Source organism: Xiphophorus couchianus, chromosome 20 (assembly GCF_001444195.1).
Source record: "Xiphophorus couchianus chromosome 20, X_couchianus-1.0, whole genome shotgun sequence".
In the NCBI taxonomy this organism is placed as follows: Eukaryota; Metazoa; Chordata; class Actinopteri; order Cyprinodontiformes; family Poeciliidae; genus Xiphophorus; species Xiphophorus couchianus.
Window position 1 is genome coordinate 2,826,688 of NC_040247.1, and position 13,372 is coordinate 2,840,059.

At 38.2% G+C, this 13,372-nt stretch overlaps 2 protein-coding genes across 3 annotated transcripts in view; both read right to left on the minus strand.

Moving 5' to 3' along the window:
* Positions 1-202: 202 nt before the first annotated feature.
* LOC114136062 (nuclear factor 7, brain-like) lies at positions 203-12,360 on the minus strand. Of its 2 annotated transcripts, none has more exons than XM_028003840.1 (2): positions 12,355-12,360; positions 203-2,951 (listed from the first exon to the last, which is right to left on the minus strand). In XM_028003840.1, the coding sequence occupies exon 2, from the start codon at positions 2,932-2,934 to the stop codon at positions 1,549-1,551; it is 1,386 nt and encodes a 461-aa protein (XP_027859641.1). In that variant the 5' UTR covers positions 2,935-2,951; positions 12,355-12,360; the 3' UTR covers positions 203-1,548. The 2 variants fall into 2 exon arrangements, with proteins under 2 accessions (XP_027859641.1, XP_027859640.1); XM_028003839.1 differs by lacking the exon at positions 12,355-12,360 and adding an exon at positions 3,044-3,170.
* The window catches only part of mmp24 (matrix metallopeptidase 24), a 30,871-nt gene continuing 23,409 nt past the window's right edge, over positions 5,911-13,372 (minus strand). Inside the window, exons 8-10 of the mRNA XM_028003827.1 lie at positions 11,732-11,870; positions 10,676-10,942; positions 5,911-9,167 (exon numbers count right to left, since the gene is read on the minus strand). Of these exons, the coding sequence (XP_027859628.1) occupies positions 8,809-9,167; positions 10,676-10,942; positions 11,732-11,870 (765 nt within the window). The 3' untranslated portion in view covers positions 5,911-8,808. The remainder of the gene's footprint in view (positions 9,168-10,675; positions 10,943-11,731; positions 11,871-13,372) is intronic.

Consider the following 13,372-nt stretch of genomic DNA (forward strand, 5'->3'; position numbering starts at 1 on the left):
CATGATGAGGTCAGAACCCGAGGTTCTGTTGGATAGAGGAGGATTCATGGAGTCATCTTCTTATTATCTATCGAAAATTAATCTGATTACCTTCATCGCTGCATCAGGCTTGATCCTGCAAAAGCTGAAATCAGAATTTGTACATTTGTAGCAGCGCTCTAATGGCTGAAGGTAGAAACATGGCTGCTGCTGTTAAGTTTTCTTTTTTTTGAATCAATGATCAGTAGAAGTTTTGGTCAAGTCAGAGTTCTTCATCCATGCTTCAGTTTCTCTGCAGCTTCAGCAGAAAAGATGCAACAGCTGGTGATGATTCCTCTGGATTTAAACTGATGCTCTGATGATAAAGATTAAAATGAAAAGATAATAATGGATTTCTGAGGTTGATTTACAGTGTTTCACATTGCATCAATAAATTCTTTGCATTTATTGAATAAATATTGCTTTGAATAAAAATACAAATAAAATAATTGAAAACATTTATAGTAAATATTTTTATTGATTTTATAGATTTCCAACATGAAAAACAGTCAAAAATGAGAAAACATAAGGTAACGAGTGGCAATGCATTCCATAGCATGTGCATGAAATACATGCAGAGTGCATATTATTTAAATGTATCCATCAAAGTAAGTACTGGTTGACAAATATATATTCCTGGGTTAGTCAAGGAAAATCAGATTTTCTCCAGATGTCATTTCACTTTTACCTTTATCGTGTTTGATTTACATGCAAAATTAAACATCACTCTGAACACACTACCCTACCAGCATGATGGTAGCGGCAGCATCATGCTGTAGGAAGATGGATGGAGCTAAATCAGGACAATCCTGGAGGAAAACCTGTCAGAGGCAGAAAACGGGATGTAGGTTCACCAGGCTCAACGTATCTCTGTGGCAGAATTCAGTTGGCATTAATTAGTTTTTAGAGTGTGTTTGCTAGTTTTTAATAGTTATAGTAATAGTTTTTTAATGCTTTTAATTTTTAGATAAAGAATAAAAAATATCAAAATTATTACAAAAGTGTATTGTAAAAATTTCTCAGAGTCCTGACCTCAACCCGATAGAACTCTTTGGGATGAATTAGAGACTGAGAGCCAGGCCTTCTCGTCCAACATCAGTAAGTGACCTTACAAATGCACTTCTGGAAGAATGATCAAAAATCCCTATAAACACTCCTAAACCTTGTTGACTGAAGCTGGTGAAGGGTGGACCAGTGTTATATTGAACCCTATGGATTAGGAATGGGATGTCACTGAAGCTTATATGTGAATCACTTTTGGCAATATAGTGTATCTCTGAGGGAGCAGAATCAAGGTGCTGCAATGGCCTAATCAAAGTCCAGAGTTAAACCTGATGGAACCTAAAGAGCTGAGCGGAAGCAGAGTTCTTCTTTTAAGAAAACAAAACTTCATCCATCAGTCTGGATGTTTGGATCTAAGTTTGTTTCCATCAGCAGAGCTTTCCACTGTCCTCACCTGTTCAGGATCAGCACACCTGCATCCTGACCAATCAGGTTTCATTAGACTTTCTTTTCTTCATGCTGAGAACATCATAGCTTGTATTTGACCACTGAGATCTTCATCGGCAGGATTTTTACTTTATCTGCAGTGATGATGTATGGAAACATCCTGTCAGTGAAGGTGTGTGTGAAGATGTGAATGTGTGTGTTAGTATCCAGATCAGTGAACCACAGCTTTCCTCTGTCATAGTCCAGATTCACTCTGATCCTCTGGATATTTTTCTGGACAGATAGATCTATGAGGGGAGCTGCTGGAGAACGTGCTATGTATTTACCCTTATAGAACTGTATAGCCAACCGTCCAGACAGAATCTCTCCTTTCCTCTGGACTGACTGTGGTAAAACACCAAGCATCCAGGCTCTACTGTCTCCAACATCAACATCCCAGCGGTGGTTCCCTGAGTTAAAACCCTGAGAGCTCAGGACAGACCACCAGTGATCAAATCTCTCTGGATTATGAGGAAGCTGCTGTTCCTCTCCTACAGTCAGACCAGTCAGATCTTCAGACAAGATTAATATCGGATTCGCCGTGTTTGGATCCAGGATGATGGGGGTGTAAGACACCATGGTCATCATGTTGCTCCAGATGTTGAAGGCCAGGTTGCCCAGATGTTTGGCCTGGTCTATCAGAGCTCCTGAGGGCAGCTGTGGATCCTCCAGCAGGGGGCAGCGCTGGACTCTTTCCACTGCAGCCTTGTAGTTGTGCAGGAATGAGACGTCTTCAGCTCTCAGCTCCTCCTCTGTGGCTCTGACTGTGTCTGAAAGAGCTGCTATCTCTCTGCTCAGAGCCTCCATCTTCTCCTTCATCATCCCTCTCTTCTGCTCCTCTTCCTCCCTCAGTGCAGCCAGCCTGGCCTCCTCTTCCTCTGCTAGAAACTGATGAAGCTTCTTAAACTGCTCAACAATCTGCCTCTCTGTGTGTCGGGCCTGGACCTTCCTGTGTTCTGCTGTCTGATCAAACTTTTCTTTAACTTCCTTCTTCAGCTCCAGTTTCTTCTTTAAAAGTTCCAGAGATGTTTTCAGATTCTCTCTGTGTTGCTGAGCAGCTTCATCGATGGGTCTGAATCTGTGGTCGGTGTGTTTTTCTGAATCTCTGCATACAAGACACACTGGGTGTTGATGGTTCAGACAGAAGAGTTTGAGTTTCTCAGAGTGCAGACTGCAGAGACTTTCTGAAAGTTTTTGGTCTTTCTGTTGTAGGAATGATTCACAGAGTCTCTCCAGAGCCAGATTACAAGGTGGTTCCCACTTAGAAGATCTCCTCTTGCAAACTGGACACTCTCTTGCTGGTTTCTCTCTCCACCAGTTCTTCAGACATTCCTTACAGAAGCTGTGGCTACATGACAGAACAACCGGATCCTTAAAGACGTCCTGACAGACCGGACAGCAGAGATCCTCCTCTGATCTGGAAGCCATTTTGTCTCTGAGTGAAGCTGAAAACACAGAAGGTCCAGTCAGTCGCGGCTCCCTCCCTCCTCTACTAACTTCCCTCAACGTGACTCTGAGTGTTCTTGGTCCAACTCACCTCCAGTGTGAGCAGCTTGAAGCAGCAGAGTTGGAGGTTTCCACTTTTCTCTCCTGCAGCTGGACTCACTGAGACGAAGCTGCTAGTTTGGTCTGAAGGTGAATCTGATCGTCTCTCTGCAGGAACCAACGATCACAAACTGATTCCTGCTTTAGTTCAGTTCTGATTGAGGTTGTGTTAATGTAGAGTCCAGAATTCAACCTTTGAGCTGCTATAAAACTCACTGATTAACAGGTTTTATTTTTCTCTGCACAGATCAGAATAAACCTGCAATAAAGATGGAGGTATAAAGTGACTGAACTTTGTCAACTTGATTCTCATTCATTCCATTCTTTTTACTTTTTTGTGATCTCTCATTATAGAGCTGGTTGGCTTGATCTATAAATGAAAACAATAAATATTTAAAACAAAACAAAAAGCTACAGAAATTGATACATATAAACTGTTAGAACCTCTGAGAAGTTGTTGCCATCATTCGGTCACCGAAAAACAACATAGTTCAAGGAATTTTGATCTGTGGAAAACACCACTAATAATAGTTTAATATATAGAAAATACTTTCATTTTTTAGTCCAACAGGCAGATTGGTGCTGCGCGTGGGGAAAAGAGGGCGTGGAGTGTTGTGGTGAATAGAGAGCTGAGCTGAAAGATAAAGCTCTTGATTTCTATGCGTTCCTAGCCACAGTTTGGGATTGCAGTTTCCTCTGCAGGGTGGCTGGACTCTCCCTTACAGATTGGAGCTTGGTCATCCAGGACAGACTAGAACTGCTGCTCTTCCACACAGAAAGGAGCCAGTTTAAGGTGGATCAACATCTGGTTAGGATGGACGCCTCCAGGGAGAAAACTCAGAGGAAGACCAGGACTCGCTGGAGGGACGATGGTTCTGCCAGGGAGCATAGAGGCTTGGTTCAACAGGTGATCAGGAACACACCTGCTGGCTCCACCCTTCACATCTCTGGCTACTGGGTCAACTGCGCCCTCTGGTGGAGACCAAGATGTAAAACCAAAACATAGTCACACACCCCTAACCCTGTAACAGCACTTCTTATTTGTCTACACATTTTCTTTATGATTTTATCAGAATTTTAGCAAGTTTCTTAACTTTTTTTTAATGTTTTCGTTTCCTTCTGATCACCTTTAAAGAAATTAAACAGAACTTTAAAGTTATGATTTTGTTCTGGTTTTATAGATTTTTTTTGTTAGCTGTAGCTTTTGTGTTGTTTATGTCAGAAGTTAATAACATTAACTGTCCTTTCTAATTACAATAAGTCAAGACTACAGTGGTCCTACTGAGTAGATATATTGAAACAACATGTTACCGTTCAGCAGGTAAAGTAAAAAAGTAAAACTATTTCATATTGAGGAGCTAAATCCAGTCACCCAAAGTCACAGGTTTTCATTTTAAGTGACGAAGTCTTTTATTGACATTTTTTAGAACATGGTGGTGTCGGTACAGAATCGGTGCCGAACAAACTCAAAGAAAGATAGAAACCGTTTTCATTTTTCAGAATAAAATCCTTCAAAAATAAACCATAAATTGGAAACAGAAACATGGTTGTTCATCTGACAAATGCAGCAAATGACAGAAATAATACTAAAAAGATTTTCAAAAACATATTTCTTGTATTTACAGAACTTGAGATGAAACAGGATTTCAAAAATGCTTCATTATTTTGAGTCAAAAATCGAGATCAGATTTTGTTTAGCTAATTTTTATTTTATAATCAATCCATTGTTAAAGAAACAAACAAAAGTCAAACATTATTTACAGAAAAATATTTTTTAAGAAAATTCAACTGAATTTTTCTAAATTTTTCAGATGAATCAGCAGTAAAAAGTCTGAACATCTGAAATGTTTTTCTGCGTCTTAATAATCAAAGACAGGAATAAAAACTAAAGGCAACAACAGGTTAAAAACCAACTCTGGGTTTTCCGGCAGATTAGCTTGCATTCATCAGGAAAACTGACTGTGGAGGAAGTTGACAAAAATAATTCAACTAATGATTAAACTTGATCTCTTTTCAGTTTGAACATCTGTTTTGTTAGTAAATCTCTTTTTGCACCTTTTTAAAAGGTTTATCCTCATTCTGTTTGAAAATATTAATCTTGTTCATTTCATGTAAACTAAAAATTCAAACGAAGCGTACCTCTCCAATTTCCAAAAAGAAAAGAAGTTCAAGTAAACTAGAACTGCAAGCAGTCGTAACGGGTTCCTCGCTCAACGTGGCAGGCCCTCCACCGCAATAAAATTTAATCATGCAAACATCTGTGCAGCCTTTTGTTAATCCATTTCTTTCCATGTTTGCTCTTATTGCATTAAATAATAGTTTTCTCTGAATGAGCTGAGTAAAATCTAGAAAATAATCAGTTTTTCAGTTGCTTGCTGTTGTTCTGAACTATTTGCTTCCAGCTTTGTGAGTTGAACTTTCCAGAACGTCAGGAGACTGAGGTCAAAATGACTGGACTCTGGTCACATGGGAGTGTCTGTTATCTGCCCAATACAACCATCCAGAACCAGCAGTTTGGCCCAGTTCTTCCTGAAAAACCCACAAAGCTTATATACTACTTACAAAAATCTCATTTATACATATTTTCTCTATTATGTCCATTACATGAACAATGCAGTCACTACAGAATATTTTCTTCAAGTACTTTTCTTTATTTTCCACAAACAGACATTTGCTGAAATACACAGTAATCTGCTTTTCTGTAAATCTCAGTAAATATGTACAAACTCCAATATTTTCTGCCTAAAGATAAAAAAAGCATGAATCAGATGAATGAATATTTATTTTTTCTCAGCCGATTATTTAACCCCCCCCAAAAAACGGTGATGCTATTTTGCCATGTCCATCTTTAAAAAGCGATTGTAGATCTCAATGAGGTTTTTTATTATTATTATTATTAGCCATTATGGAAAGTGTCATCTTAGCTCTCACAACTCTAAAGGTCACTGCAATTTAAGCTGCACTTTATATAGTTTAAACCTGCAAAAAAAAGTTTTCTGCACAACCAGGAACAGAAGCGATGCTCCCACAACGTGTCAGGCGTTGTGAGGAGAACACTGGAAAACCACCAGATCAAGAATCGGGACCAGAGTCGGACTTTTTTCTTGTACAGCTGGAGCTACTGCCAACAAAGGATTAACTGAAAACAGATACAGGCTGCACTTTTCAGATTTTTATCTATGAATTAATGTAAACTGTTATGGAGCATTTTGTGTGGTCTGGCCCACAAAATAAATTGAAGTTGGTGGTTGTTATAAAGCCCCAAAGTGGGAAAAAAGTTCAAGGGGTATGAATATTTTGTATTTTTCTATTTGTGCAGCTTGTACAAAGTTATGAACACATTCATAATCCAGAAATTAGGAACTTTTCTTTCTTGCAAATATTTAAACTGCCTAAAAAATTCAGATGTCTGAAGTTTGATGTAAATATCTGCACAAATTTTCATTTTCATGACAAATTTTGTTTAATTTTGGCAAAAATGTCTTTGGAAACCTTGGAGGTTATAAACGTTAGCTGGAAAGGCTAGCAAGCTAAGAGCTAATGAGGCTAGCTGGAATTCATTAGACTGACGGCTGCAGGCTAAGAGTTGAATCTGATGACAGAAGAGAAAAAGAACAGGAAGCAACACGTAAGTAGTAATAAGTTTGGCTAAATTAATGCAAAATAAAGATGTGTAGTATTTTTAAGACAAACTGAATCACATAATATTCAGAATAAAAACAAATAATTGAATTAAGACACTGAGTAGTAATAATAAAGATAGAAATATTATTCTATGTCATGTTATAAATAAATTTTATAGTGAGGAAATTTAATCCCTGCAACAAATCATCTTGAATTTATAATTAATCTTGTGCTATTATAAAATTATTTTGAATTTTCTTTAATAGTTCATCATCATTATGATTTGACTACTTTTCTAAATATAATAAATATTTTTTATAGATGCTATTGTGTGTATTATCAATAAATGCCTGCCAGTAAGTTTTTTTTAATTTATCGGCAGTGAGTTAAAATTGAAAAACAACTTCCTGTCATGTTTGATGGTTTGGTTGAGGTTTTAACATGCAGGAATGATTATTTTAGTCCAGATCTGGAACTATTGTTATTGTTTCCAGAGAGAAACGAAATGCAGCTTTGGACAAAAAAACCTGCATTTGGTTTTATGCAAAACCAAATGGTTAATGGTTAAATGCAAGTTAATATTACTAGAAGCTGCAGATTTAGGAACCATAAAGCAAACAGAGGAGAATGAATAAATCAGCAGAGTGTGAATAAATGGCGCATCAATAACAAACTCCTGCATTGACACTTAAAAAAGCCTTCAGCAACTCACGAATTTAAAACCAAATAAACCCGTAAAGATGAAACTGGGAAAAAATTGGGTCCAAAATCCAAACAGGAAAATGTGTAGAAAAAAAACAGGGAAAAATTAATAATTAATTGATTTGTGTTTTTGGGTAATTGCTGCAATTGGAATTAAGTACATCTTGGTTTTTATTTCTATTATTGTATTATTATTTTCTTGGTATTGTGCTGCCAATTTTATTATTATTTATTAATATTTTTATCAATCTTAATTTTATTTTGTTTTTTTTGTTTATGTACCTGTGAAGCTGTAATGATTGTGAAGCATTTTGGTCAGCAGAGGTTGTTGTAAATGTGCTTTATAAATAAACTCATGCAGAAAGTGTTATATATAAATAAACATATATTAAATAAATAAAAAAGTAAATAAATAAATAAAAATTATTTTTGTGGTTTGTTCCATTATTTCATGTTATAAGGTGCAGGGTACTTTATTCCTTTTCAATCTTTTATTTTCAAGAATTCAGCATGCTGATGTGAGTGAAGCATCAACGTAGATTAAGTGATGCTGTTACTGCTGCAGTGGTTGAGTTGTGGCTGTGCTGATTTTGGAGAAGTGAGCATCTGAAGGTGCTGAATCTTTTAACAATCAATCTTCAGCAACCTTATCTGGTGACCAGACTGTGGATGTTGTTGTGTTGGATGTCATGGCAGCAGAGAGGAGATGTTTGAGAATCTTTAGGTTTCATTTAATCCTAAACAGAAATTTGTAAACATTGGAGGCTTTTATCTTCTATCAGACTGATAATTATAAACCTCAGCTTCCTTCAGCTTTAGACAGACATAAGAAGCGTCTCTACTTCTGTAACAATCCATCTACGTAAATCAGTGATTCTGATACTGTGTGACTAAAAAAAAAAGAGTTTTATGTTATGAGCTGTGGTGAGTTGGTATTATATTGTTTAGTAAAACGAGAGATCAAAACAGTTTTCCATCCCAGTATAACTGAAAACAGAGTTCTGTGATCCAGAGTTTACTTTTTGTTATGGCCTTTCTACCTATCTTTTATTTTCAAGTTTAATTTTAAATGTTTTTTTTTCTTACTTACGTTTGACCTAACTTTATAACTGAAGCAGTTCTCATGTAAAGTCTAAAGGTAGTTTCCAACTGGGAGATGTTTTCTGCCTCTTATTTTCTGAGAGGAAACAGGTTTGTTGTTGGTCCAGCAAGAACTTCCAGCGTCCAAAAAGAGATAAAGACAAACTCGCTCCACATCACTCTGGACTTTATTTTACTGTCAACCCTGTTTGGTTTTAACATCCCCAAATATGAACATTTCTTTTAAACTCTTTGTCTCAAAGTTCAGATCTTCTCTCTCCAGCTAGCAGAATCTTTCGGTCCAGTTCTGTTGGCTGAAAATAGCGACAGCTTTGGGGTTCTGGTCCCCTGTCATACCCACTCCTGAACCGGGTATTTGTAATAATGCTGCATGATCGTGTTCTGCTGCGCTCCTTTGCTCTTAAACTGGAAAATGGTATAGATCAGCACCAGGATGCAGAGCGACAGGATGCATGGTATCACCACGGCGATGGCGTTGACGGTCGTGGGGACGTCGTTGATGGTCACGATGACGTCCACGTCGTCAAGTGGCAGCTGCCGGTCTCCGCGGTTGCTGCCGGAGCGCTCCATCTCGGACTGGTAGCAGCCCATCCAGTCTTGTAAAATGGACTTTGGATATCCAGGCTCCACCGTCAGCTTCTGGTTGTCGAACCTCCAGTACTCCTTCCCCCTGTAGAAGTAGGTGTGATCTGAGGAAGGTGGGGGTGGGATAATGGTGCGGATGGTAGAGGGTGATGGACGACATAAACGGAGAGAAGGTAAATTCAGGGGTAGGTCTTATTTATTGAAGCTGTTGAGACATAAACATGGACAAATCTGATGTGTCTGTTTCAGTTCAGCCAGCCATTGTTCTGATTTAGCCCAGGAAATTGTGAAAACTGGACCATTTAGCCACAGATTTTCAGCGGATGTGATCAAGCTGACAATGAAGGAACCTTTGTTTTTTAACTAAATTTTGCAGAAAGTTAAGCCTTTGATTAACAACCAGAACACTCATTATCTCTGGTCTGCATTACAACTTTTGTCTTTATGTCGTCGATGTAATGTTTCTTTTTTATTTGTTTTTTGTGTTATGTTTTTAACCATGTGAAGCGCTTTGAACTGACCAGTTGCTAAAATGTGCTATGTAAATAAACCTGCTTTGACTTAATTTCTTTGGTTCGATGATCATTCCCTCCTGGATGTTGAGGATTTTTGCTTTTACACGGTTGTGAAAACAAAAATTCATAACCAAGGCAACAAGGAATTGTTTTTACAACTGGGAGTAGCTGATTAGCATCTCAAAAGCTCAAGTGTTCCTGAACTATGACCCCAAGTCCCAACATCTCTCTGTGCGACTTTTTAACCCGACGGACTAACAGAGGTATAAAGAGGAGCAGCATTGGTTTAACCTCTGAGAGAACATAAATCAAGTTAAAGTAATAATAAGCCAAAACTCAAATATCTTCTGAACATGAACTTGTCTTGTCTGTTTGAATCACTTCAGTTTGAAACATTTTGCTATATTCAGATGATCTGAGGCTTAATGTCTTTTTATTGTCTGAATTTCACAGTTTCTGTGATATTTGAGGAGCTCTTAGGAAGCCGTTTCCCTGCAGGTGTAGAGAAGCGCTTCTCACATGACTAAAACAAACTCTGAAGTACATTAAAACATGATGTAGGATTTCAACATCTTGACATTTCCCAACTGAAAATACCTTCAAATACTAGCTTCAATCAAATAATATTCACAGTTTGTGATTAACGAGGCAGAATATCCAAAAATGACAAAACTTTTTTCCAACTGTAAACTTTTTAATTATTAAAAGAAAATACACATCATTTTGCATTTAATCTAAAAGGCAACAGAGCAAAATAAAAAAAAACTTCAGCTCCAGATCTTTGAATTTATTCAAGCTGTCAACATTTTGGTCCAAAAGACAACAGGTACCAGAACCTAACACAGACCCAATCCTAACAACAACTAAATATATGAACCTTTGATTGCAGACGCAATCTTACAGAGATGGTCTATTTTTCTGATGCTTGATGTTCTTCACACCACCTCAGTTTAACTGGCTGTAAAGTCAGAGTTTAGTTCAGCTACAGAACCTGAACCAGGACTGTGTCCTGCTGAACGCTTCATCCTGGCTGAGCTGACGGTTTTTATTTCTACTGATTTAGACAAATAGAAAAGCGACATCATGCTGGTACTCACATCCCTCTCTGCTGGTGAAGGCTCCCTGGGGAGAGTCGGGGACTCCATCCCACACACTGATGGGCTTCGGGTATCCCGGGTCCACCGTCCGCTTCTCCTCATTGTAGCGCCAGTACTGGTTTCCTTTGAAGAAGTAGGTTTTCCCGAAGACCTCCCAGCGGACGGCGGCATCGATGCCATCTTTGGGGAGGAAGCTGCCCAGCTCCATGAGGCTCTGAGGGTAACCCGGCTCGGCCTTCACCTCCTTAAACACCCAGAACTTATCACCTGAAATAAAAACAAAGGAGCAAATCAACGTTTTTTATCTTGATTGATATTTTTTAGTGTTTGTGTCTAAGGTCTGTACTCAAACACAAAATCTTACCAAGTATTTTTGGTCTAGTTTCTAGTGCAAACATCTTAGTTCACGTGAAATAAGACAAAACTAATTTACAAATTTTAAGTAAATTATTCCTTAATATTCATGTCTAAGTTTATTTGCATAGCACATTTCAGAATCAAGGCAATTCAAAGTGCTTTACATCATAAAAACAAAAAAAGAAAACATCATAAAAACATCATGCAACTGAGAAACCAGAAACGAATATTACATTTTATTGAGTGCCATCATCAAAATCATCAACACGTTGAATATGTTGGTCAATATTCCATTTATTATGGTTCTGAAACTAAACAAGTGGGTTTTCAGCATTGATAACATGGGGAAAATGTCTTGTGATAAGTGAAATTATCAACTAAATTATAAACTAAATGATGACAACAGCAGTAGAGGGGGAGATGGCATCTCATGCAAATCCCCCAAAGAGAAAATAGCTAAATTTAGAAACAAGAAATTTGTCTCCAAAGACAAACATATGAAAAATGGGACAAAGGAAATCCTGAATTATTGATTGATTTAAGCAACAAAGAAGAACATTGAGTTACTAAAAAACTTGAAATGTGTTGGATATCAAAGTCATTACATTTCTGGTTCTTTTTATGTCCTGAATTCATAGCAACTAGAGCCACTAGACGTGTTTGTCAGTGATCTCATGGTTTCTGTTTAATTTCTCCTACCTTTGAAGAAGACAAACTTTCCGTCGGACCTCTCGTAGGCAGCGTCGATGCGAGGAGGCAGGCCCTTCCAGAACTGGTCGATCTCTATGGGATAACCCTCCAGGACCTTGTTGTTCCTCAGACGCCACAACCAGCGATCCTGGAAACAACAAGCAGAAACATCAGCCTTGATTCACCAGCCTGAACTGCAGCAGCATCAGTAAACAAACGGTCTGCGTTCGGTTGAAGTGAACTCTGGTTTGGTTTGAATGCATGTGAGAACACCAAGCGGACTGGAGACCGCTCCATAAAAAAAGAAGTGGACTACAGTGAAGGGCATTCTGGGTAAATACAACCAAAACAAACGCGGCAGCCTAGTGCTACCAGGAAAAATGGCTCATGGACTTTAGCCAGAGGTGAAAAAGAAATCCTGCAATCCCTAAAATCTGATTTAGTTTCCATCTGGTGAAGAAGGAAGTTGCGCTCGGTGTCGTCAGAGGTTTTTGAGTCGTTTCCTTCAGTGGTTCTTGGTGCAGCGTCCAAGTTAGTATGTTTAACATGCTAATTGTTAACACGCTAAAATGTTTTCCACCTGAGAAATAATCTTTCTCTCAGCAGAAAACTTCAGATACGTTGGAGATGACCTTTGAACCCTTCCCAGATTGGCATTGTATTAGCACATGTCTGGATGCTCAAACACAAATTTGCTTTGGAAGATAAATAAATCAGGTTATAAATTAAGTTTTGTTCCCTGTGAGGATGAATTTACCTAAACTTGTGACCAGATGAGCATCAGAACACATTTCTGTTTTCCTATAACATCTGATGTAACATTCATCCTTAATCTGTTCCTATCTTGAATAAAGTGACGCTGAAGCATCAGCCTGTCTCTTCCTGTATTTGACAGACGGAGGACAGGTGTGGACAGGTGAGCTGCCAGAGGAGATGAATATTCTCAGTGACATGCGATCCTGAAGGTAGACGGAGATCTAGATCAGTCTGTGACCTTTTCTACAATTCAGTTTAAAAATCAGAGACATGTGAATAGATTTTTATTCTTCCATCCGTCACTAAGAGTTAAACACTTTATCTGCTGCATTAATGCATTTTCTGCAATTTCTCGATAATTGGGAACGTTTACTCACTGTTGCTTCAGCCTTTATCTGTAGATTTAAACAGACTGTTTATTTCAGTCTTGTTCTGCTATTAACTTTAACGTTCCAATAACATAGAAAGTAATCCTGGTTCAGTTCTTCTGTTTCTTCTTGTGTCTCTGCTCAAACATAATATTATCAAAAACAAACCTGGAGTGTCGCCTTGATTCTTTCGTACATGTTTGAGAAATCCTTTAAATCCCATGGCAACTATTCAGCTAAAACGCCTGGGTGGACGTAGCTCCACCTTCGAGGCGTAGCTCCTCCCACACTCAGCTCCTTCAGACTAGCCAGCAGCAATTAGCAAATGAACTGCTGAGTTCATTACTGCTACTTGTCAGTGCAATGCTGGTAAAGACATTGTTAAAGGGTTAATAGAGGAGCCATGTTGGGAAGACTTCCTGAAGGAGCTGGAGCTTTTAAAGTAACAGAGGCCCAACTACAAGGCATTAAATCTGGAATTGAAATTTCTTTCATATGTGATATATAGCATTTTTATAACAACTAA

Coding starts and splice junctions, on each gene's coding strand:
- LOC114136062 (XM_028003840.1), bottom strand. CDS start 2,934: ATGGCTTCCAGATCAGAGGAGGATCTCTGCTGTCCGGTCTGTCAGGAC.